Source organism: Balaenoptera musculus, chromosome 15 (genome assembly GCF_009873245.2).
Source record: "Balaenoptera musculus isolate JJ_BM4_2016_0621 chromosome 15, mBalMus1.pri.v3, whole genome shotgun sequence".
Lineage (NCBI taxonomy): Eukaryota > Metazoa > Chordata > Mammalia > Artiodactyla > Balaenopteridae > Balaenoptera > Balaenoptera musculus.
Window position 1 is genome coordinate 67,440,605 of NC_045799.1, and position 25,860 is coordinate 67,466,464.

The 25,860-nt window shown below is 43.3% G+C and overlaps 2 protein-coding genes across 4 annotated transcripts in view; both read right to left on the reverse strand.

Annotated features, from left to right (window-relative positions):
- The window catches only part of COG7 (component of oligomeric golgi complex 7), a 78,348-nt gene extending 68,989 nt beyond the window's left edge, over positions 1-9,359 (reverse strand). For all 3 annotated transcript variants that reach the window (XM_036826763.1, XM_036826762.1, XM_036826764.1), the window contains exons 1-4: positions 8,997-9,359; positions 2,939-3,087; positions 2,515-2,631; positions 1,154-1,322 (exon numbers count right to left, since the gene is read on the reverse strand). In XM_036826763.1, the coding sequence (XP_036682658.1) occupies positions 1,154-1,322; positions 2,515-2,631; positions 2,939-3,087; positions 8,997-9,165 (604 nt within the window). In that variant the 5' untranslated portion in view covers positions 9,166-9,359. The remainder of the gene's footprint in view (positions 1-1,153; positions 1,323-2,514; positions 2,632-2,938; positions 3,088-8,996) is intronic.
- A 9,934-nt stretch (positions 9,360-19,293) lies between these two features.
- The window catches only part of GGA2 (golgi associated, gamma adaptin ear containing, ARF binding protein 2), a 30,342-nt gene continuing 23,775 nt past the window's right edge, over positions 19,294-25,860 (reverse strand). The window contains exons 14-17 of the mRNA XM_036825801.1: positions 25,119-25,276; positions 22,701-22,870; positions 21,609-21,719; positions 19,294-21,117 (exon numbers count right to left, since the gene is read on the reverse strand). Of these exons, the coding sequence (XP_036681696.1) occupies positions 21,007-21,117; positions 21,609-21,719; positions 22,701-22,870; positions 25,119-25,276 (550 nt within the window). The 3' untranslated portion in view covers positions 19,294-21,006. The remainder of the gene's footprint in view (positions 21,118-21,608; positions 21,720-22,700; positions 22,871-25,118; positions 25,277-25,860) is intronic.

The window sequence follows — 25,860 nt, forward strand, 5'->3', positions numbered from 1 at the left end:
CAGTGGAGAAGAATCTGCCTGCCAATGCAGGGGACACGGGTTCGATCCCTGGTCTGGGAAGATCCCACGTGCCGCGGAGCAACTAAGCCCGTGCGCCACAACTACTGAGCCTGCGCTCTATGAGACCACGAGCCACAACTACTGAAGCCCACGTGCCAAAACTACTGAAGCTCGTGCACCTAGAGCCCGTGCTCCGCAACAAGAGAAGCCACTGCAATGAGAAGCCCGTGCACCACAACGAAGAGCAGGCCCCGCTCACCGCCACTAGAGAAAGCCCACGTGCAGCAACAAAGACCCAACACAGCCAAAAATAAATAAATAAAATAAAAATTTAAAAAAAAGAAAAGAAAAGAAACAGAAAAGTATAAAGTGATATTAGGCCTTGGGGTTTGGTGATGATACAGCTGTTGGAGACCTTCAACAGAACGGGTTCAGGAGAACATTAACCCCAGAGTAGAGGGGCTTGCGTGATATATGAGCAAGAGTGCAGGAAGCAGGGCAGTGGGTACAGACTACATTCTGCCAATGTAAATAACTGTGAAGGTAAGAAAACAGCTTTACTGCTGCTGCTTCTTGTTTAACCAATAGTTTTGTGGATGAAATAGAAAGGGAGTTAGATAAACTTATTTGTTGAAAAAAATCACTGGAAAATAACACAGCATCATAATGGTCTTGATCAGCGTCAAAACTCATCAAATGGTACACTTAAGATTTGTACATTTTTCTAAATGTAAACTTTACCTCAAAAAAAGAAAGAATCATAAACCAACACTGAACTCTAGTTATTGATATGAATGCTAAAGTGCTTAGGAGTGAAGTATACTGATGTCTGCAACTTACTTTGAAATGCATTAAAAAAAATAAGGTGGATGGATAGAGAGGTGAATAGGTGGGTAGATATGTGATAAAGCAAATGTGGCAAATGCTAACGCTAGGATCTAGATGGTGTGTTCACTGATGGTTATTTCAACTTTTCTGTATTTTGAAAAAGTTCATATAAAATGTTGAAGAAAAGACAACCACCATAAAGCTACAGATTGACTTCCAATCTACATAATTTAATCGACATTAAGACATTCTAAAGATTGAAGATTCGGAAAGCCTTACCTTCGTGAAGAGGTGTACAGAGAGATGATAAATGGCCAGCACTCACCTATAGACTGAGATGTGAATGCTGCTACAATCTGGGGGCTGGCCAAGGCCTCCAGCCTGTTCTTCAACGCCTCCAAGTGCACACATTTTTCTGAGTAGTCTGGTGTATCAACAAGCATCATTAGGCTATTCTGCATACCTGTGAGCTTGGCAGAAATCACAGCTATGTCCTATAAAAAGACCAGAATAGAGGATATTTATGTTAAAACACCCCTGCTACTTCAATTAAGAATGGACAGGGCTTCCCTGGTGGCTCAGTGGTTAAGAATCTGCCTGCCAATGCAGGGGACATGGGTATAAACCCTGGTCCAGGAAGATCCCACAAGCCGCAGAGCAACTAAGCCCGTGCGCCACAACTACTGAGCCTGTGCTCTAGAGCCTGCAAGCCACAACTACTGAGCCCGAGCGCCACGACTACTGAAGCCCACGTGCCTAGAGCCTGTGCTCCGCAACAAGAGAAGCCACCACAATGAGAAGCCCACACACCGCAACGAAGAGTAGCCCCAGCTCGCCACAACTAGAGAAAGCCCGGGCACAGCAATGAAGACCCAATGCAGCCAAAAATAATAAATAAAATTAAAAAAAAAAAAAAAAGGTAACAATAACTGACAGAATAATAGATTGTTGACTGAAAAAAAATGTGTGAAGCAGTATTCACAATGCGCTACCATTTGTGGGGGAAAAACAGGGCAAGGAACATATATGTGTGTGCATTTATCTGGAATAACAGGCACAAAGCTGACAACATGGTTTGTATTATAGAAGGGAAATTAGGGGATTGGGAGGGTCAGAACTATGAGAAAGACTTATTTTTCACTGTTTATTCCTGTTTACTCAATTTTTCCCATGTGCTTTTAGAACTTTTTAAAAACTTTTTAAAGTTTTTTTTTTTAAACAGCAAAAGAGATGATAAATAATTCATTTTGCTTTACAATTGAAAAAAAAAGTTTTTCATAAGATATCATCTTACTCCATCCTTATAACCAGGTATCAAAAATATCACTATTTTCCACACTTTGCTATCCAAGGAGGGTAGAGTAACTTGCTAAGGTCCCACAGTGTGTAGGGCACCCCTGCCCAAGTTCCACACTCCCATTTACTCCATTTTCTCTGCCTTTTTAAGCTTTTCCTGAACTCACTTTTGTGACTAAAAGGCTTCAGTCAAGCAGATGATACAAACTAAAGAAGGTGGAAAAACTCAGAGCAGTCTCAGATCGCCCCCAACCTATGCCTGAACGTTCCCACACCTGGCTATTTACTAGCCCTTCTGATTGTGAGTGGCATAGCTAGCTCATTTGTTTCTCCAAACCTCAAGTTCCTGCTTAAAGAGATGTCACAACACCCCCTAAACAAGAAACCTACTTGAGTCTTAAATGTCTCCTCAATATCAGCACTCAGTGTGCTCCATTTGTCGGCTTCTTGAAGAGATTCTGCGGCAAGCTGCATTCGGGACTTCACCTGGTCGATTTCTACCAATACCTAGAAGAGAAATGAGGGGTCGAACACTAAAGAAGTGGCAGTTCCATTTCATCTGCCTTCCATCAGCGACTTGAAACATAAGTATCATGGCATGCTCCTGCCTTTAGGGAGCCTCTGTACCCCGTACAGCACCGATTACACGGCTAAATTGTTCAGCGGTGCTAAAGAGAGATGAATAAGCTGAAAGAACCGAACAAAAGAGTAGTCTGAGTGCTTGGCAGAATTTTGAGTTAAGGTTGACCTCCCACTAGGAAGGTGAACATCTTCCAAAAACAAGAGTCAACACTTACGACAGGAGCCAAAATACCTGCATCGACTGAGATGTGTCCTGTTCAAATTTTTTAATGTCCTCCTTGACAAGAATCATTTGTTCTTTCAGAAAAGATGCCTCCTGTTTAAGGGCTTCGACATCACGGAGCACTTTGGGCATGTTCTGAAGGGCCTGATGACTTGTTTCTGCAGCAAGAACCCAAGAACCAAAGGTGAACATCGGACCACTCACCAGTGAACAATATGAATAAATCAGACAGCAGGAAGCGAATCTTCCCTAAGGCACTACCAACCATGCAGTTTTCTGAGCCTGAGGAAAGTTGGGGGGGGGGGACGTGGGGAGAGGTGCAGAGCTGGCCTCTGCCGGGACCCTGTCTTCCTCAGAATGATGGTGAGGGCCCTGTGAATAAACCGTCAACCCGACCCAACATCAGCTGTCTTCTTACTACAACTCCTTGGTTTTTTTTTTTTTTTTTTTTTTTTGGCCACACCACGTGGCTTGTGGGATCTTAGGTCCCCAACCAGGGATTGAACCTGGACCCTGGCAGTGAAAGCACCGAAAGCACCGAGTCCTAACCTCTGGACCGCCAGGGAACTCCCAAGCAACTTCCTTTTCGAGGAAGGAGAATGGAGGAACGTGACAGTGGTAAATGCCAGCTCTGCACAGGGTGCTTTATGTACATTATTTCACCTAATGTCCACGGCAGTCATTAGCAGCCACCTCTTACAGATAAGAAAACGAAGTCTCAGAAGAGGTTAAGTAACTTGCCCAAGATTTCAGAACTGAAACCAACGTGTGTCTGGACCCAACGTCTGCTTTCCACAGTCTTTTCAAAATGTAGTCCACAGACCACCAGCATCAGCTGGAATGCAGTTAACATGCAGGTCCCCAGGCCACCTGCCAGAGATTCTTACTTAGGAATCCTGGTAGAAGATCAAGTAAGATCAAGGAACCTGTATTTTTTTAACAGGCATCCCAAATGTAGAATGAAATCTGAAAATCCTTGCAGACCATGATGTGCTATCTGGAAACAGGAGGGTTAACAGCATAACCCTTTAGCCCGTTAAACAGCAATTCGCTGGGGAATCAACCAAAGAAGGCCAGAGCCTTCTGCTCCACCGGTGCATTGAACGGAACCTTAACATCTTGAAGACGCGCTTCAGGAACCTGTTCATCCGGCTCTGCCATAAAATAACAATCTGTCTCCAGCACTGACCTTAAGTAACGTTTTAAGAAAACAAAGGCAGAACAAAGATTTCTTCGAGGCACAGAGACTTCACTGATTTTTTTTTTTTAATTTTACTTTATTTTTGGCTGCGTTGGGTCTTCATTGCTGCGCGCGGGCTTTCTCTAGTTGCGGTGAGCGGGGGCTACTCTTCGTTGCGGTGCGCGGGCTTCTGATCGCGGTGGCTTCTCTTGTTGTGGAGCACGGGCTCTAGGCGCACGGGTTTCAGTAGTTGTGGCGCACGGGCTTAGTTGCTCCGCGGCATGTGGGATATTCCTGGACCAGGGCTCGAACCCGTGTCCCCTGCATTGGCAGGCGGATTCTTAACCACTGTGCCACCAGGGAACAGTGATTTCTACAGCGCTGATTTTTACAGCGCTGTCATGGTCCCAGCCTGGCCCCCTGCCTGCTGAACCTCAGAGTCACTCTTCATGTCTGGCTGGTTCCCTGTGAACCTCTTTTTCCCTCTCCACAGCACGGCCACACACAAGTTTAATTCTTTCTAGTATCCATTTTAAAACTATCACCTCCTGGGAATTCCCTGGTGGTCCAGTGGTTAGAACTCCACGCTTCCACTGCAGAGGGCTTGGGTTCGATCCCCAGTTGGGGAACTAAGACACCACGAGCCTTGCAGTGTGGCCAAAAAAAATCAAAACAAACAAACAAACTCTCACCTCCAGTGGTTGCCTCTGGGAGGGTAAGGGCCAAATCTCCCTGTGAAAGCGGACTGGGGCTTCTCCCGAGGTGATGGTAACATCCTACATCTTGATGGGGGGTTGAGTTACACTAGCCGTATACATCTGTCAAAACCCAAACTTATCAGATAAGGTCCTTCCATTTCACCTTATGTAAATTTTATCTAGTAAAAAAAAGAGCCGTAAACAAGTATTGAACTCTATAATGTTTAGGGTTTCAACTGACATGTCTAGGGGTGAAGTGTATTGATGTCTGTAACTTACTCTGAAATACTGATTTATTTCAAAATCAAAAATAAGATGGACGAATGGATGGAGAGAGGGATGGATAAAACTGTGATAAAGCGAGAATAGCACACTGCTCATTGTAGAATCTAGGTAGTGGGTTATGAATGTTTACTACAAATTCTCTCAACATTGCTGTACACTTGGCACCTCCATCCAGTTGCTCAGTTCAAGAATCTGCCATCATTCTTGATTTTCTTCCCCTCTCATCCCTCATTCCAATCCATCAGCAAGTTCTCCCCTTTTTTCCTCCTAAAAAATACCTTAAATCTACCCATCTCTCACCATGTCTAATGCTATAACCTCAGAGGAAGCCACTGTCACCTCTCTTCTGGACTACAGCCATAGTCTCCTGAATGGGGACATAAATCAAACCATCTCATTCCCCTGCTTAAAAATCCTCCAGTACCTTCCCATTACACTAATTTTAAACCAAATCCAAACTCTTTAATGTGACATTAAAATCCCTGCATGGGGACGTCCCTGGTGGAGCAGTAATTAAGAATCTGTGCTTCCACTGCAGGGGGCGCGGGTTTGATCCCTAGTTGGGGAACTAAGATCCTGCATGCTGTGCAGTGCGGCCAAAAAAAAAAACAAAAAAAAACAAAAACAAACCAAAGAGGGACTTCCCTGGTGGCACAGTGGTTAAGAACGCGCCTGCCAATGCAGGGAACACGGGTTCGAGCCCCGGTCCGGGAAGATCCCACATGCCGTGGAGCAACTAAGCCCGTGCACCACAGCTACTGAGCCTATGCTCTAGAGCCCACAAGCCACAACTACTGAGCCCACGTGCCACAACTACTGAAGCCTGTGCTCCTAGAGCCCGTGCTCCGCAACAAGAAGCCACCGCAATGAGAAGCCCGTGCACTGCAACGAAGAGTAGCCCCTGCTCGCCACAACTAGAGAAAGCCTGCACGCAGCAACGAGGACCCAATGCAGCCAAAAATAAATAAATAAATAAATAAATAAATAAATAAATAAATAAATTTATAAAATTAAAAAAAAAAAACCAAAGAAAACAGGGGTGGTAGTGCCACCCCCGCACCCCCCCAATATTTGGAAGTTGGTAGGAATTTTTTAGTTGTTGCTATGGTAGGACATTTAGTGGAAATGACCCAACAATGCTTAATGTCCTGCAGTGCTTGGGAGAGTCCTGAGCAATGAAGAAGTGTCTGGCCAAACTGTTAATAGTGCCCCCTCCCCTTGGCATGACTATCTAATTTAAAAATGACAGTAATCCTTAGAGGTAGGCATAGTTATTATTCCCACTTTATAGTTGTAGAAACTGCGGCTAAGGGCAGTAACTTGCCCAGCATCATGTTGCTAATGAATGGGGAGCCTGGATTTGAATCCAGGCAACTGGTTCCAGATCCCAGGCTCTTATCCATTATACTTTACTGCCTCTCTGGTATTAAACGGAGAGGGAACATGCAGAGGCATGTGGGTATAAAAAGGCCTAACCAGTCCAGAGAAAGGCGGGAAGTTCAAACAGAGCTTCATCAATAACATCAATAAATATTAGTCATTAGTATTATTATTATTGAAGGATTGCACTTTCATGGGGGGAACTTCTGCTGGAGATAAGGTAGAAAAGTAGATTAGGATCAAATTGTGAAAGGTGTTTTTGCCCATCCTGAAGGTTTGGATCTCATCCCAGGGGCAGTGAGAAGCCTTCGGAGGTTTAAAGCTTTATTTTTATGGAAGATGAAACAAGGTCCCAAGTCTGCAGTGAAGAGAAGTTATTGCAGAGGCTCAAACAGGAGTTGTTGAGGAACTCTAATAGGAGGACTGATTTGTTCATTCATTCAGTCAGTGGATATTTATTGGGCACAAACTGTTTTCCAGGGTCTGGAGATACAGTGTTGAACAAGATCTATTCTTAGGTTGGAGAGGTTGGCAGGAGCCAGATCATGCAGGGATTATTTATTTATTTACTTTAAAAAAATTTTTGGCTGCATCAGGTCTTAGTTGCGGCACTGGGGTCTTCTTCGTTGAGGCGTGTGGGATATTTTGTTGCGGTGCGGGCTTCCCTCTAGTTGTGGCACGTGGTTTTTCTCTCTCTAGTTGTGGCGCATGGGCTCCTGAGCGCGTGGGCTCTGTAGTTTGCAGCACACAGGTTCTCTCATTGAGGCGCGCGAGCTCAGTAGTTGCAGTGTGCGGGCTTAGTTGCCCCGCAGCACGTGGGATCTTAGTTCCCCGACCAGGGATCGAGCCTGTGTCCTGTGCACTGGAAGGCGGATTTTTTGTTTTTGTTTTTTTTGGCTGCTTTGGGTCTTTGTTGCTGCGCGCGGGTTTTCTCTAGTTTTGGCGAGCGGGGGCTACTCTTCGTTGCAGTGCACGGGCTTCTCATTGCGGTGGCTTCTCTTGTTGCGGAGCACGGGCTCTAGGCGCACGGGCTCAGTAATTGTGGCTCTGGGCTCCAGAGCACAGGCTCAGTAGTTGTGGCGCACGGGCTTAGTTGCTCTGCGGCATGTGGGATCTTCCCGGACCAGGGATTGAACCCGTGTCCCTTGCATTGGCAGGCGAACCAGGGAAGTCCCACCACCCCTGTTGAGAACCACTTAGTTAATACATATAAAGTACTTAAAACAGTGCCTGATGTATACCAAGAACTCAGATATTTGCTATTATATTATTATTCATGCCCTCCCCATCTTTGCCCTGTGAGGTCTTCCTTCAAGGCCTAACACAGGGAAAAGCCCTTTATGATTCTCCCAGACAAGAGATCATTGCTTCCTTCATCCAGCTCTCAGCTTCCGGTTCTACTCTCAGTAAAGCCACCCTTCACTGTAATTAAACAGTTCACGTATGTTCCCCACAGGGCAGCAAGCTCTAGAAAGGTAAACTTTTCATCCCCAGCACTCATTTCTTGGCAGGTGCATAGTAGATGCTCAATAATTACTAAAAATGCAAAGTACAATAAAGAATCTGCAGTGAAATAAAGCGTCCCCCCACCTCCACCTTTTCTTAAACAGTGGACACATCTATAAAACAAAGTTCTATTTACAGGACCATAAGCTCCCAGTGTGGGCAGTCTGAGCCTCTTTCCCACAGAGCCGAGCAGAGAGACTGGTTGCAGTATGCACTGAATAAACGTACAGTGAATGAAAACCAGGTCGAGGAGTTAATGAAATGGTTCTGGTGTGTTATTTTTTATAATTCACTATTCTGGTTAGTGAATTCGGTACTTAAAAGTCTCCCGTCAGGACAGCCCATCTTCCCACTGACATAAAGATCCACTAAAACAGGGGCGGTGGGGGAGGGTTGGATTGGGAGTTTGGGATTAGCAGATGCGAACTATTACATACAGGATGGATAAACAACAAGGTCCTACTGTATAGCACAGGGAACTATATTCAAGATCCTGTGATGAACCATAATGGAAAAGAATATGAAAAAGAATGTGTGTATATATATATATATAGATAGATATAGATATAGATATAGATATATAAACTGAATCACTGCTGTACAGTAGAAATTAACACAACATTGTAAATCAACTATACTTCAATAAAATAATTTTTTAAAATCCATTAAAACAATGTTTCCCAGATTTGTCATTCCTATACACCCTCTATATGCTTTTTTGCCAAATGTAAGGATCAGTTGACTATTATTTAATATTCTTAAAATTCACTCTTCTAAGTTTTAAAAGGAAACTTGACAGCACCGCCAGAGGTGGAAAACCAAGATCCCAAGTCCGCAAGTGTTGCAGAGAGACGAGTAGCGGGCTGAGACCTTCTCCTGCATATCCCCGTAAGGACTGCGGGAGAACCTGAGCAGGGCTCGCTCGCTCGCTCTCCATGGGAGGCGCCGACCTTTACTGCCCACTACGTGCAACCCCGGGGGCCCCGGGCCCGTCTGGGAGCTCTGCCCGGCCACTCACCCTCCACGGCGTGGTTCACCTCCTGGATGAACAGCTGCAGCTTCATCACCAGGGTGGCCGCGTGGCTGTCCGCTTTCCCGGCCGCCACCTCCTTGGGGCCAGCCCTGAAGGCCGCGTTGATCCACTCCTTCACGTCGAAGTCTTCGGCAAGGAACTTGGAGAAGTCCATGGCTGCACCGCCGCACCCCAGCGTCCAGGCCTGAAGCGCTGGCTCCGGGCGTCCGCGAGGCTGCAGAAGCGGGCGGCCCTGCGAGAGCACCCGCGCGGGTCTGGGAGGCGGCGGGCCGGGACTGACGGCGCCGCCAACTAGCCTCTCCACAGCCCCTCCGTCAGCTCGCTGATGTGTACGGCTGGGATTGACCCTCGCCGCGCGCCGTACTTCTTCCGGAAGTAGGTACTCGTTACTATAGCGACTGCCTACCTTCCGGGAAGCGCGGCGGGCTGGCGGCCGGAGGGTGTGGGCGCCTCTTCTACTCTGCTAACTTAAGTGACTTTTGGGCACTTAAATATGTGCTTATGGGGCTTCCCTGGTGGCGCAGTGGTTGAGAATCCGCCTGCCAATGCAGGGGACACGGGTTCGAGCCCTGGTCTGGGAAGATCCCACATGCCGCGGAGCAACTGGGCCCGTGAGCCGCAACTACTGAGCCTGCGCGTCTGGAGCCTGTGCTCTGCAACGGGAGAGGCCGTGACAGTGAGAGGCCCGCGCACAGCGATGAAGAGTGTACCCCGCTCGCCACAACTAGAGAGAGCCCTCGCACAGAAACGAAGACCCAACACAGCCATAAATAAATAAATAAATAAATTTATAAAAAAAAAAAAAAAAAAAAAAATATGTGCTTACGCTAAAGCTCTTACTTGTACGAGCGCACTCAGTCCTCACAGTCCTATGAGTGCTGTTATTCTCCCCCAACTTAAAGAGGAAGAACTGAGGCAGTTAAGCAAGTGGTTCAATGTCACGTAGCTAGAAGGTAGCGCTGTGGGAGCTGAACTCAGCCAAGCCTGCTACTGGAGCCTGAGCTCTTTTTTTTTTTTTTTTTAATAAATTCATTTATTTTATTTTATTTTTGGCTGCTTCGGGTCTTCATTGCTGCTGCGCGGGCTTTCTCTAGTTGCCCGAGCTACTCTTCGTTGTGGTGCCTGGGCGTCTCATCACGGTGGCTTCTCCTGTTGCAGAGCGTGGGCTCTAGGCGCGCGGGCTTCAGTAGTTGTGGCTCACGGGCTCTAGGGCACAGGCTCAGTAGTTGGGGGTGCACGGGCTTCCCGGACCAGGGCTCGAACCCGTGTCCCCTGCATTGGCAAGCGGCTTCTTAACCACTGCGCCACCAGGGAAGCCCATGCCTTCATTTTTGAAGAACAGTTCTGCTGGAAATAGAATTCTTTTCATATTCAGATCATTGAATATGTCATCCCACTGCCTTCTGAACTCTTTATTATTTCCAATAAGAAGTCAGCTGTTAATCTATTATGAACCTATTGTATGCAATGAGTCATTTCTCTCTTACAGCTTTCAAGATTTTATCTTCGGCTTTGGTTTTTAAGTTTGGCTCTAATGTGTCTATGTATGGGTTTCTTTGTGTTTATCCTACTTGAAGGTTGTTGAGTTTTACGGATGTGCAGATTAATGTTTTTCAGCAAGTTTGGGAAGGTTTTGGATATTATTTCTTCAAATAACTTTCCTGTCCCTTTCTCTCACTTGTCCTTTTGGGACTCCCATTATGTGTGTGACACCTCATGGTGTCTCACGGATCTCTGCAGCTCTAGTTTTTTTTCTGTTTTTCAGATTGGATAATTTCTACTGACCTATCTTCAGGTTCACTGACTTCTGCCATCCCAAATCTTTTGTTGAGAGGCTCTAGTGAATTCATTTCAATTTATGTACTTGTCAATTCCAGAATTTCCATCTTTTTTATACTGCCTTGCTATTGAGAATCACTATTTGTCATAGATTCCTATAATTCCTTAAACATGGTTTACTTTGGTTCTTTGAACATATTTATATTAGCTACTTTGAATGCTGATTGTTAAATCCATTGTCTGAAGACTCAGTTTCTATTTACCGCTTTTTCCCTCAGTATGGACCTTTCCTTCCTGTTTCTTTGCACATCTCATAATTTTTTATTGACAACTAGGTATTTTAGATAATATATTGTAGCAACTCTAGATTCTGGACTCCCCAAAGATTGTTCCTGTTATTGTTTGCTTGTTTAGTAGTTTGCCCGAGATAAATTCATGAAATTTCTCCCCTATGGTGTGTAGCTTCTGATGTCTCTATTTTTGTTTTTATTCTATTTTAAAATCTGACTTCCTGTGTCTACATAGCTTAAAGGCAGTTAATGATCAGACTACAGTTGTACCAAATTTTTTGAGCTAGTAGGGCTTCTGTCCTGTCAGTGGATCTGTGTGTGGGTAAGGGAGCACATTCAAAATATCAGGTCACTTTCAAGTTGGTCCCAGCTTTTCCTTTCCACTGTGCCCCTTTGTGTTTCCTCAGCATGTGAATGCAGCCTCAGTGTCAGCTGGGATTGTGGTTAGCTTGGGCTGTCTCTGGTCCCTGATGTACATGGGCACATCTTCATCAAGGTACATGCTTTTTCTAATGATGACCACAACATCAAACTAGTAGAACTGCTGGCCCTCCCCACTTGCCCACCACAGCAACTGTCACTTCGGCTAACATCATTTCAAAGAAGATATCAATCCTACAGAGTTGGTGCAAGGGAGAGGCTGGATGCAGCCCCAGGGAAGAATGACAGAAACTGCAAATGTTGTTTACCCAAACTTCAGTGGCTTTTCAAGCATAAACACTTCTCAGATTGCCATCTACCTTTACATGATTCCTGTAGCACTGAAATGGTTATTTTTGTCAAATTTTTCTAGCTTTATAGCTAGCCTTTTTGGAGAGAGGACTTGCAAATTTCCTTACTGGGCCATAGCCAAAAGTTCTGCCTCTGAGCCCACACTTTTTGAGACATGCCAAAACTGAGTCACCCTTCCCTAAATGGGCATAATGCTTGTCCAGGTCACCCAGACTGGCTTCATGTGGGACAGTTTTGCTTCTTACCACGCCTGCCCATGAGGAACTCTCTTACGGACAGGTTGGTAGGAATGGCTGTTGGAAGTGGAAAGAGAGGACACTGAAAGATCTGGGACTGTCATACCAGCCCTAGACTCACTGCCTCTGGGTTCTTAAATTTGGTTAATACATTTCCTTGCTACCCCATGTATAGGGAGGTGTGCCAGCACATCAGAACATGGTACAAACCTTAATAGCCCCTGCCAAAGGTATATAATATTGTTGTCTGGCAGGTGAGTCTGTCCCATAAGCAGAGCACTCAACAGAAAGAAACAGCTGAAAAATAACAGGATATGAGGAAAATGCCCAGTGATCAGGATCAGGTTGCAGCTGCATGTCTGGATCATTGGCATAAACCAGGTTTACCAGAAGAGACTGTGTCTTCCTCCTCAGAGCTAAGATGTGTGGAAGCCTCTCCATTTCTACTAGACAGATTCATAGGTCAGGGAAGAGTCCAGATTGGCTACAGCATAGGACCCATCCATCCATGTGAAGGAACAGAGCACTAGATTCCTTACATGTTTACAGACCTTTACAGATTAAACTTGCTTTCCCTTACACTTCCATTTTAATCCTCACAGCCTTTGGAATCAAGGCGGGTATTATATCTATTTTCCAAAAAGGGAAACTGAGATTCAGATGAGGCCAAGATTGGATGAGGCTATACTATGGAGAACCTTGAATGCTAGGGAAATTGGTTTTACTTAATCCAATGAAATGATCAAAAGGTTGTGATTAGAGAAGTAGTAGGGTCAGATTTGTACTTCAGGGAGATTTAGTAGAGTAGCAATGAAGGTTAACGATAAAGCCTTTAGCAGCATGCCTATATTTGGAAGTTTAGGGTGGGAGGAAGAACTGGGGGAAGAATCAGAAGAGTATCAGAAAGCCATGGGACGAGAAAGCATCAGGAGTGTGTGGTGGACCCTGCTAGATATCTCCTGATTCTGTTCTGTTCTCCCCAGCGGGGTCCATAGCCTCTCAAGACAAAGACATCTCCCAGCATTCTTTAAAGTTAAGTGTGTCAAAAAAAAATAACACATACACACTACTGTATAAAAAATAGATAATCAACAAGGACCTACTATATAGCACAGGGAACTCTACTCAGTATTATGTAATAACCAATATGGAAAAAGAATCTGAAAAAGAATGGATATATGTATAACTGAATCACTTTGCTATACACCTGAAACTAACACAACATTGTAAACCAAATATACTCCAATATAAAATTAAAATTAAATAAGTAAATGGATAAATTAAAAATTAGCTGTAAAAAAAACCAAAAAACAAAAAGTTAAGTGTGTCCATGTGACTAAGTACTGGCCACTGGGATGTGAGCAGAACTTTCATGTGGGACTTCAAGGAGATGTTCTTAAAAGAATGACGTGTACACTACTCTCCTTCTTTCCTGCTGGCTGGAATGTGAACGTGATGGCTAGAATTATAACTGTCATCTTGAACCATGAAGTGTTTCTAGGAATTAAGTCACTCACAGCAGGGCAACAGATTGACGGCATCTAGGTGCCTGACCATGGACTGCACACCAGTCCTAGTTTCACTGCCTCTGGGGTTCTTGAGAGTGTTATGGGTTGAATTGTGTCTCCGCCCTGCTGACCCCCCAGAAAAGATACAAATCCTAACCCTAGTCCCTCAGAATGTGACCTTATTTGGCAATAGCATCATTGCAGATGAAACTAGTTAAAATGAGATCTTACGGAAGTAGCGTGAGCCCCTTATCCAATATGATCAGTATCCTTACAAGATGGTCATGGGAGACACGCACAGGAAGAACGCCACATGACAATGAAGGCGAAGACTGGAGTGATGCAGCTAAAAGCCAAGGAATGCTAAAGACTGTCGCAGATTACCAGGATTCTCCTGCAGGTTTCAGAGTGAGCATGGCCCTGATTTCAGACTTCTAGCCTCCAGAACTGCCAGATGATAAATTTCTGTTAAGTCACCCAGTTTTGCTCAGGAATGCCAGGAAGCTAATACAGAGACCTAAATATCTTTTAAGCCACTGTTACCTTGAGTTTTTTCCATTTCCTGCAGTTGACCCTAATCTTAACAAATATAGAGAGGATGGTCAGATTTTATCAAATGCAACCCTTTTTGCTGTCTCTGCAAATATTAGGTTATTAGTATCCTTAGCAAAATTTCACTGGTTTCCATGAGAGCAGGAGAGGTTTTGAAATGAACATAGTGACGAAATGGAAGTCACCACAAGTTAAGGTAGTAAATTAAAAAAGAGAAATCTCAGATGAGGCAATTTGAGGAGAAATAATAGCACCTACATTTAAAGAGTACCTATCATGTCTGGTATTTTGGTGACCTCATTAAATCCTCACCAAAACCTATTAAGTAGATTTTTACCATTTAAGAATATAAAAACCAAGGCCGAGTTGTTAAGTGACTTGCCCAAGGTGGCAAGAAAACTAGAAACTTAACCTGACCCCAAAACCCATGCTTGTTTCACTCTACCATGCAGGGCTACCAGAAACAAGGCAGGAGAAAGGGGGAGGGTTGCAGGGAACATTCAAGCAGGCTTGGGCCCACAGGAATGGAGCCAGTGGAAGTGAGAGGCTGGAGATACATGGAAACTATCAGCAACTTCATGTGCCAGTTTTAATACAAAGCACTTTCAGCATATGAGTGATTGATACCATCTGCTGTCAGAAGAGAGGAAAGCAGGGGCTGTTCCTTTTTATTACACAGTTCATACTGATAATGGCATTATCGCCAAGTCATCTATATTGTTACATTAAAAAAAAGCAAAGTGTGGAACAGTTCATTTGTTTAAAAATGCCTAGAATATCTCCAAGGACAGATGAGGAACTAGTAATCAGTTGGTGATTACTAGTCTCCTAGAAGGGTAATCAGTTGGTGGGAAGAATTTCCACCTTCTGTTGTTTTAGTTTTGAAAAACTAACATTGAGAATTAAAAATAATGTTTTTTCAGTTTAGAAAATTCAGATAAATTTTAAAGAAAACAAATCTGTAATTCTATGACCCAAATATAAACAGTCATACATACATACAAATACCTGAGTTGTTTGGTTTTAAACAGTAGAAAAGATTGCCATAGTGTCTTCCGGTAAACAGATAAATTGTTACAATATCCAATCTCCCCTTCTTCATTAGCCAAGTGTGTGGCACTGTATGCAAATATGACAATTTCTTAGCCTTCTCTGCACCTCCAAGTGGCCATGCTACTAAATAGCCAATAAAATGTGAATGCAAATATCACATAAAATTTTCAGGAAACCTTAAGAACGTCAGCAGTTTTCCTCTATTCCTGGCTCCCCCACTCCCTTCCTGTTGCCTAGAACAGTCAGCAGTTAAAGCTCGTAACATAATGTTGAGGAGCACGTCCTTGGGCGCTGACTTAGGGCTGGCTGGAGCTCTAGGTCCCTAATAACTTTGTGATGCTTATACCACTGTGGACTAAGAATGTCGCTTGCCACTTCCGTAAACAAAGGATGTTGCAGCCATAAAGCCATCAACCACGGCAGCTGCCCCTGTGGTGTACTCTGAGGGGAATCAGAATGGAAAAAAACAAGATACTGGCCCTAGATAGTTAAGACGCACACCAAAGGAATGATTTCAGAGTCCAGGCTCTTGCATCTTTCCCATACATAGAAAAGCACTAAAATAATTAACTTGAGATGTCTGTTTTTGTGATTAAAAGTAATTTTTTGATGTTTAGACATGTGGGGGAGAGTGTTGGGTTTTTTTTTCCCCAGCAAAAACTCCTATATATCCTGGCTCTTCCCTTACATTTTTGGAACAGTCCCTCAGAGCTATGAGTGGCTGTATCGCTGGCTACAATTCTCAGTAAGTCTGCCAAATAAAATTCTCAACTTTTAAGTTGCGCATTTTTTTTTCAGTCGACACCACAAATGGTTTGGGACTATTTCTGGCTTTCTTTTCAATGAGAAAATAAACCTTTGTGTTTAAGCCACTGTTGTCATTTCCTTATTAAACATGATGCTGGCTGTTTGATCCTATTAGGAATAAACAATGAATGAGAGAAAATGCCTTTTCTACATCTATTGAGATGATCAAATTGTCCATTTGATCTATCAATGTGGCTGACTGCATTCCCAAAGGCTTTACACAGTGTATTCTTTCAATATGCCACTAGCTTTATTTTATTTATTTTAGCCACGCCACGTGGCTTGCAGGATCTTAGTTCCCTGACCAGGGATCAAACCCGTGCCCCCTGCAGTGGAAGCGCGGAGTCTTAACCACTGGACCGCCAGGGAAGTCCTGCCACTAGCTTTAAAGTTAATATTTTACCTATGCATTCAAAAACAAGAATAGACTAAAAAGTATCTGCTTCAGATTTTGGTGACAGGGTTATGAATTTTAGAATTACATAGTCTTGTTTACAAAATTTAACTGAATGTTTTATAGGAAGTGTTGATTAGTTTCTAAGTATATTGTTACGGATTTCTGCTTTTGACTAGACTTAGGCATAAGGTTTCCAATGTTTTGTTACCTTTCTATCCTTGACATTAACTGCATCTCAGTATTAATTTGAACCTTGCCAAAATTTAAAATATTTGCTTGCATTTATTTCATGAGGTAAACTTCAAATAGTCATAGGGACTTCCCTGACGGTCCAGTGGTTAAGACTCCACGCTTCCACTGCAGGGGGCGAGGGTTCGGTTCGATCCCTGGTCGGGGAACTAAGATCCCACAAGCCTCACGGCACGGCCAAAAAAGTTATGGGTAAGTCAAGTCTGTTCATGTATAAGAAGCCAGGTGGACAAGCAAACAGTACATGAAATATGAGTCTTAGCTTAGTCCTATGAAGTACTGGAGTCACTTCACATTTATTAACTCACTTCTCAAAACAATCCTATCATGCACTTTACAGGGAAGGAAGCGGAAGAGGACAAATTACTTGTCTCAGGTCACATGGCTACAGGTAGTACGTGAAGCTAAAGAATGGAATTACAAGTAAGGGTTGATTTAATTACTTCAAACTGTTGGGGCTTCAGAAGACCTCAAACTTTAAAAGCCTATGTATCGGGGCTTCCCTGGTGGCGCAGTGGTTGAGAGTCTGCCTGCCAATGCAGGGGACACGGGTTCGAGCCCTGGTCTGGGAAGATCCCACGTGCCGCGGAGCAACTAGGCCCGTGAGCCACAATTACTGAGCCTGCGCGTCTGGAGCCTGTGCTCCGCAACAAGAGAGGCCACGGTAGTGAGAGGCCCATGCACCGCGATGAAGAGTGGCCCCCACTTGCCGCAATTAGAGAAAGCCCTCACACAGAAACAAAGACCCAACACAGCCATAAATAAATAAAATTCTTTATATAAAAAAAAAAGCCTATGTATCTGGAGCCTGTAACACTGCAATATGTTTTTCAGCTTTTTAAATCATAGTATTACCTCTAGCTGTGGGATAAAGTAAGTGTTCAAGAATAAAAGTCAAAGGAGCAGATTGTTTACACATTTTTAGATGCAAGCTTTCTCAGAATGAACATGGTATAGTTGGGAATGCATTGGGCAAGGGAACAAAAGGCCTGGAGTTTTTCCATTTCAGCTTACATTAAATGTGTGATGAGATCTCTGGACCTTGGCCTTATCTTCTCTGAGGATACTTCCTGCTTATCTAATTGACTCTGTCTCTTTCCAGATGAAAGAGGTCAGGCTGTTACTGCTTAAAAAAATATGAAACAAACTATGGCTAGCACTCTATTGTTTTCTTCTTAGTTTAAAACAAACACACTAGTTTGTAGAATTTTATATTTTGGGCCTGGGTAAGCATCTTCTATATTAGACGTATTCAAAGAATTTGTGATTTATGAACACTGTACTAAACACTATTTGTATGAGAATATCACCTTTGCTTTTAACCTTTCATGTCTGATCTCTCAATTTACACTATTTTATTTTTAATGGGTAATATTCATGTTTTTGGTCATTATTTATCCTTTTTTCAACGTTTACTATATCCACAGCGAGTGGCTCACAGATAGAGCAGCATTTTAGCCCAATCTTAAATCACTGAAGAGACAAAAGGAGTTAACTACAGGTGTATTCAAAGAGATATGAGAAAACATGGCATTACCAAAACATGAAGGGACTTTCTTGTGGCTCTGGCAAAGTGTGCTCTATTCTTGACAGATGATGCCAGAAGGGTAAGGAGCATACAAAGTTACAGAAGGGCACTGAACGCCAGAGTAAACAACTTGAATTTGGCTGCATAGGCTTTTAGGGCATTAAGAAGCCATTCACAGTTTTTCAGCAGGGGTCAAGTGCCCAGGTATGTTACAGAATTCTGATGCTGGCAAGTATAATGGCTCAGAGGAGAACTGAGAGGCAGGCTACGGCACCGTCCAAAAAAAAAAAAAGCCAAACCAGGGCAGTGACAATGTGAATGCAGTGGGGAGGGCAAGATGTGATACTATTTAGAAATAGACTAGACGAGACAAAAGTACTGAGGGGGACGGAGATGAAACAAGAATCAAGGACCTATGAAGGCTTGGATAGGTGCTTTCAAATAGAAGAACAGAGAGAGAATGAGAGAAGCGGCTGTGTTCCATTCCAAGCACTTGGAGGCAACAGTGGAACCTCCAGATAGATATCCATTAGACTGCTTAAAATATGGACCTGATGTCAGCAAGGAGGTGGAAGCCTGAGATAGAGGTCTACCACTCATCTAGTAGTTAACTGCCCAGAATGCTTAGAAAAGTCCTAAGGACTAAACCCTGTGGAAACACATTTAAGGGACAGAGGAAAAAGAACAGTCAGAGGTAGTTCAAGAAATAGGGATGAGCAGGATCCCGGAAGGAAGAGTTCAGGATAGGGGAAAATACTGGATCGTCAGTGCCAAATCTCCACCAGACACATTATGTATTTGTCTCTCCCCATCAGAAGACCCACGAGGGCAGGGACCTTCTATCACTGCTGTATCTGCAGTGCCTACAACAGTGCTCGGCTCACAGAAGCTAGTCAACAACAACTTGCTGAGTGAATAAAAGATACGGGTTGGTTCTTCTTAAGTGGTCGCTGAACTTCATAATTAGAAGGCACTGATAACATAAACCAGGGCCACTTTCAGGACACCCACCTCCCTACCCCCTTACCCTGTCCAACTCTATCTAAGCAGAGCACCACTGGGAGTCTGTCTCCCAGAAGACAGAAGAATGTTCACACGCAGTGAGTCTACCTTTTAACTATGTGATAAAGGTTTTTTCATGTGTAGGTCTCATTCACCCATTTTTGATGGAAGTTCTAGGTAGGCATCGTCTTTATGATGGGCACCTCTAGGAGACTTTATGAAATAGCTAGAGCCTATAAAAGCTATATAGAATATTTGAACACAAAATTTTAGATTAAAATGAACCTTATGAGTTATGCCAAATGAAGAAGTCACCCCATCATTTATCTGTTTTATGAGTTTTCACATTTGCTTTAAAAGTAACATACCTTGATTTTTTACAGCTCCCATCCCCACCATAGTGCTGGCAGATTTCCAACTATATGTAGAAGGTAAAAGATCAGACTGTAAAGTACCAGATTTTGTGATAAAGAGCCCCAAACAGAGCCTTGCAGTTTCTGAGGCAGACTCCTACCCAGACAGGTGAGCTGCTTGGATCTGGCATCCTTCATCAGGCCATCTCAGCCAGGCTCAGCTCTCTTCACCCACCCATCAGGCCAAGCAAGACTTGTAAAACATGCACAAATGCCTAGCACATTGCAGGTGCTAAGTATTAACTGACTGCAAGCCTGAATTTTTCCTTTATACCATGACTGTAACAAGAATCCACCTCTCTTCCAGCTTCATTCAGATCCTCAGGGCTTCTCTTCACTGAAGCAGTTCTTAAGGTTCCACATCCCTCAGGAAGTCTTCCTTACTTCAACAGATGAATGATCCCTTCAAGCCTATTATCTCTAAACGCAACAGGCTTTGCATCTCCTACTTACTCAAGACTCCACAAAGTATATTCGCTACACGGGTATTTATTCAATGACTTTCTATATTTAGTCATCACTTTTCATTGCTAAACTCACTTCATATCTCATTTGCATCACAGTTCTTCATCCTGGATTGTGAAGTCAACAGGCCAGGGCGAACCTGTTAGTTATGATTTACAATGACTGGCATGGCGTCACAATCAAAGAGCTCTGGGTAAATGCTTGTGGTGAAAGAGGATGAGGATGGAGATGAGGGTCCTGAGGAAGGGTCCAGACAGGCTGCCCAACCCATGGAACCTGAGGCCTGAATAAGGCCTGGGATCTGCTTTCCCCTCTGCCCTGAAGGGTCCATCTATGGGCAATTCTAAGGCACAGTGGTGAAGGACATGATTGGCCCACCAAGCGCGGTCCTCTGGTCTAGTGGCAGCCCCTCGCCTAGAACACAGTGCAACAAGCAGTCCATTTAGAAGATCTTCCTGAACACATGCAAGCAGCATTCACTAATGGAAATGGAGACAAGGTCTTTCTTGGAAGAGAGTGTCCCAGAAGACACTCTGCCCCAAGACCAACCAGGTTCCTTTTAAGGTCCCTGAGAACAGCAGCCTGGGAGCAACCAAGTCTTTCAAAGGCTGACAAGGCACAGAGTGGATGAATGAAAAGATAATAATACATGGAAAACAACAACAACAACTTTGGCTTATAAAACCTCCAACTCGAGGCAGGGACATCAGTGTCCACCAACATGCAAAACCAGACATGATCGTAGCAGATGGTTATCAGAAATGCTTTAGCATTTCCCACACTGCCCACATCCCTGCCCCTCAGCCCCCGGGCCACACACACACACACACAATATCTGCAGAATAAGTCAGAGGTTGGCATCCAGAGCCTGATGTCAGGATAGAACTCTTGGCACTCTGCACTAAATCACCGTGATTAGTCCTATCTAGACAGCAAAAGTAACACTGGCCTAAGCTTGAATGGCAGGGTCTGTCCAGTGAGGAGTTAGGCTGCACCCAAGACTGCCAGGTCTGGAAAGTCTTTCACTTCTCCTACTTCGCTGAAAGGCTGTCCACCCTGGTTGAATGTCAGCTTATACCGTAACCGGATGGGCTCCTGAGCAAAGATAAAAAGACGTTATATTAGTGGGGAGTGAACACAGAGACAGGCCCTGAGTAAAAGCCTTTACCCACCCCGTAGTCACCAAGTAACAGTATATGTATGTTAACTCCACCCAAGTGAGGGCTTCAAGCAACTGTGTGACAGGCACACCTGGCCTTGACCCTCTGGGACTGCAAACACACAGGGAGCCAGGCTTACCTCCTGGGAGTCCTCCTGGAGACCAGCTAAGAGGACAGACTGGCCTCACCCTTTCAGAGGATTCCATGGGATTAGGGAGAGTGTGTACCACTCCCTTGGTCCCCAGCTATGACAATCTGGTCACAGATCTTTCAATAAGCCCCAGAGGAAAACGGACTCTGGCAAGGGACGTTCTACCACCATCCCAACCAAAGCAAGACCTCAATATACCTCTCTCCACCTGCCCAGCTGCCTCCCTAGAGTTCAGGGGCCCCCATTTCCCTGCTACCACAGACACCAGAACATACTTTGTGTGGATTGTCAAGCAGCAGCATCTGAGAGATCACTGCTGGAGGCATCAAAGGACTGAAAGCAGGAAGCTTGGAGCTGGACGCTGGCTGTAGTTTCACTCTCATTGACTATTGGGGGGGAAAAAAATCCAACATATAACTCATTCCTAACGAACTACAGCTTTAATGAGGGAGATCAGGTGAACAGGAGAGCTTGGCCTCCACCCCACCAATTGATGAAAGGATCCAAAAACCCTTCCACCCATACATAGAATGTATCTGAAGTTGTGTGATCAAAGGTTGGCTTCTGAGAGGCAGCATGAAGAGTGAGAGCATACCTGGGGTTGAATTCTAACTCTGCCTCTTACTAGCTCTGTGATTTGGGGCAAAATATTTAACCTTTCTGAATCTTGGATTGACAATTTAATTTATAAGACAGAGGTAATAATAGTGCATGCCCTACAAAATTACCATGAGTATTAGAAAACACATAGTTTATTTTTGTCTGCTTTGAATCCTTCCTTTCAGGACAGGCCCCTTGCCCATTTCTTGTGATTCTGGTATGGCTGTTAATCTGTGGGGACCTACTTCCCTCGAGAAAAAAACATAACATGCAACTTGGCCAGAGTACCTCATACCCCTTAACACGAGTTACTGGTCCAAGGTATGCAAGTAATACCAACAAGACCAATCTTAGCCCTTCCTTAGGTAATCAATATGCATGCCTCATGTCAGGGGAGAGTTTCCTTCTGAGATAAAAAGCGATAAGGACCATGTAACTCTGGAGCTGCTGGTAACCATTTTCCTGCTTGGTGGAGGGAGTCTATGACAGAACAGGGTCCAGAGAGGAAAAACAAAGTCAAGAGATGGAAAGTGACAGATTCTTAAGGAACTGTTTAAGAATTTACCTGAATCCAGCCATATCTGAAGTCAGACATTCAGGAATCCTCAGTTAAATGAGCCAACAAAATTCCCATTTTATCTTAACCTACTTTGAGTGAAGATTCTAACCCTTCCACCTAATAGATAACATCCCAGCAAAGGACCTGGTGCTCAAAAATCATAGCCTTTATTGAAAAAATCAAAGGAGCGGGCCAGCCGCTGACTCACCTTTGGCACAGCTACTTGAAACATGATGTCCCAGACAGGCTGGGTGGCCGTGCTCATCATGGTCAACAGTAGCACCTGCACCTCTGGGTGGCCAGGGGCCCCAGTCTGGGAAAAGTGGAGTAGAATTCTGAATCCATTCCGGTCATACACGATAAGAGGAGGCAGGTTGCCTGGTAGAGAAGGACCCAACCAAAAGGATTAGCACTATTACACACTCCCCTGAAAGAGGAGCCATGCTTGAAAGAGATGTGCACCTATCACCAAATCCTGTTGCTTCTCCAGTCAGAACAGCTCCTGGAATTAACCCTCTGCACCACCATAATCCAAGTCCTCGTTACCTCTAGTTGGACTCCTGTGACATTCCAAACTGATCTCTCCCCTCCATCCAACCATCCAGTACCAGTTTAAGAAAAAAAAAAAAAAAAAAAATTTTTTTTGAGCAAGAAATGATTACGATTAAAATAATGTATGAAAAAAAATAATAATAATAATGTATGAACACTATAGAAAATACAGGATACCATAAAGGAGTAAATAAAAAACACCCTTAATACTCCCCAGAAATAAGCACTGCTAACATCTGGGCCTATATCCTTCTGGTTTCTTTTGTATGACTACATACACATACACATCTCTTATATTTAATTTTACAAAACTATAAGGACAGCAGATCTCTTCAAATTAATTAGGTCTTGGAAATACTAAAGGGATTATTCTAGTTTAGCTAAGAAATGATTCGTAAGTTAATTTTGGGAAAAGATACATTAGACTAACCATTAAAAAAGAAGGGAGAGCAGGGCTATTTGCATTAATAAATACTCAGATATGTACGAAATTGCAACTGAAAACAGCATGCAGAACAGACCCAAATATGAGAATTTAACATGTTAAGAGCATATATTTGAAAATCACTGGCTGATTCAATAAATGGCAGGCAGCTTGCTAACCATATGGAAAAAATTTTAATGAAGATCCTTATTATTTCATGCCAAACATCACTTATCAGAATGCACATTATAAAAATATAGTTTAACAATGAAACTGTCGGAGATTTAAAAGACTGAAAATACTCATGAGGTATGGAGGTGAGGTTATGGGGAAAAAGGCAATCCTTCCAGGAAGGAACTTGGTAACGAAGATCAAAATTTTAAATGTCTACACCCACCCAGCATTTCCACTTTTAAGTATATATCCTAATGAAACAATCAGGAAAGTTTCAAAAATGGATCTCCATTTTTTGCAATGGGTTGTTCACTGTAACACTGTTTATAACAGTAAACAACTGGAAACAAATTATCCTTCAGAAAGAAACTGAATAAATGAGTTACAGTACATGTTAGTGCCATAAGAATGAATTCATTTTTAAAAAATCAAGGTTTTGAAGAATAAGGGCATGAAACAATGCTATAGCTTATAATATTAAATAAAGCAGGATATAAAACAGTATATATACTATGGTGACAATTTACTAAACATATGTACATGGATAAAACAGGAAAATACATCAAGATATTAATAGAACTTCCATCTCTGGGTGGTAATGGTACAGATGATTTTAATTTTCTGCTCTATTCTATCTTTTCTAAAACTATATTGTATATTGTTTTTGTTTTTAATTTTGTTTTTTAATAATTTCAGATTTACAAAAAGTTACAAAAACACAAAGAATTCCCATGTACCCTTCACCCAGCTCCCTCAAATGTTAACATTATATATAACTACAGTGCAATTATCAAAACCAGGAAATTAACAATGAACATTTATTATGTTTAAATAAAAATTAATAAAGTAAGTATGCAAAGGGACCCCACTGCTGACTTTATTTCGTCTGCCTGGTTCCAGGGCCCTCTGTAATCTGAGCTCACCACACTGAGCCACAGGAAGGCCCTGTGCCCAAGGAAGGGGCCCAGGCCCTAGATCTAAAGACCCCAGTTGTTTCCCGCTCGCATACCAGTGTGCTGACCACAGGCAGTCACCTTACTTAGCTGGGCCTTCCGTTTCCTTTTCTTTGTAAGGGAGGTTAATAGCTACTTTTCCTGCTTTAATGAGGATCATTAGAAAGGAAGAGGATCACCAGCCAAATTCTTCCTTTCTTTCTAATTCCACCTCTTCTGAGTTATTTCAGATCACACTGAACATTCCCTTCTTGAATTCCAAATGAAGATCATCTCTCTAAGTGGATTCAAGGACCCTAATTAAATTCCGCCTGCCAATATCCTTCAATGTCAACTCCAAGACAGAGAAAACTAAAAAAAAGTATTAGCTAAGAGACCATAGGCCACCCGCCTTATCCTCTGTCCCCAGGCAATATCTCTCCCCCACTCATCTTCCCCAGTTTAAGAGCCACCCACACCAATCCAGAGTGGATAAAGCTGGGCATGTAACAGAAAGGGAAAAAAAGGGTGAAACTGTACTTACTGGGCTTAACAGACTCCAAAGGGACAAACACTTGAGCCAGAGGTGTATTCTGGGAAGATGGAGAAGAAGCCAATGGGCCAGCCTCCCAGGACCAACCTGGAGAGGACTTAGTACCTGGTGGCACTTCCTTGGGGATACTTTTCTGCGGAATATAATTCCTGCAAAGAAATAATAAATATCAAGACCGGCAAAAACTGTAGAGAAATCCAGGAATCTGATTAGGCTTTCTGAAAAATAAGGGGAAAAAATAAATATATACGCATGTGTATATGTGTGTATGTATATATTTTACGGGTGTATGACTTTAGACAAGTAATCTAACCCATGCCTCAGTTTTCTTATCTGTAAAATAGAAACAGTTTAGTATCTATCTCATAGGCTGTTACAAGAATTAAATGAGAAAGTGTATGAAGAGCACTGAGCGGAATGTGTGCATACAATAAGGACCCAATAAAGTAATTAATGTTGTAGTTGTCAGGCAGTCTCTGACAACAAGTAGCTCAGTCAGATGAAGTTTCCCATACATGATCACCAGCGTGACGTAAGCTAGGAAGATGACAGCACAAGTTACATTGACCACTTCATTCATACTTCATGATTTTGTCCATTTGGAATACAAATCAAAAACATTTATGGGAAACCAAACTCCAGACGTAAGTAACCCACCAAAATTAGAATTATTACTGACTCCATGTCAAGCGGTTATAAACAGTAAACTAGGAAGAAACCCCCTACGGGTACA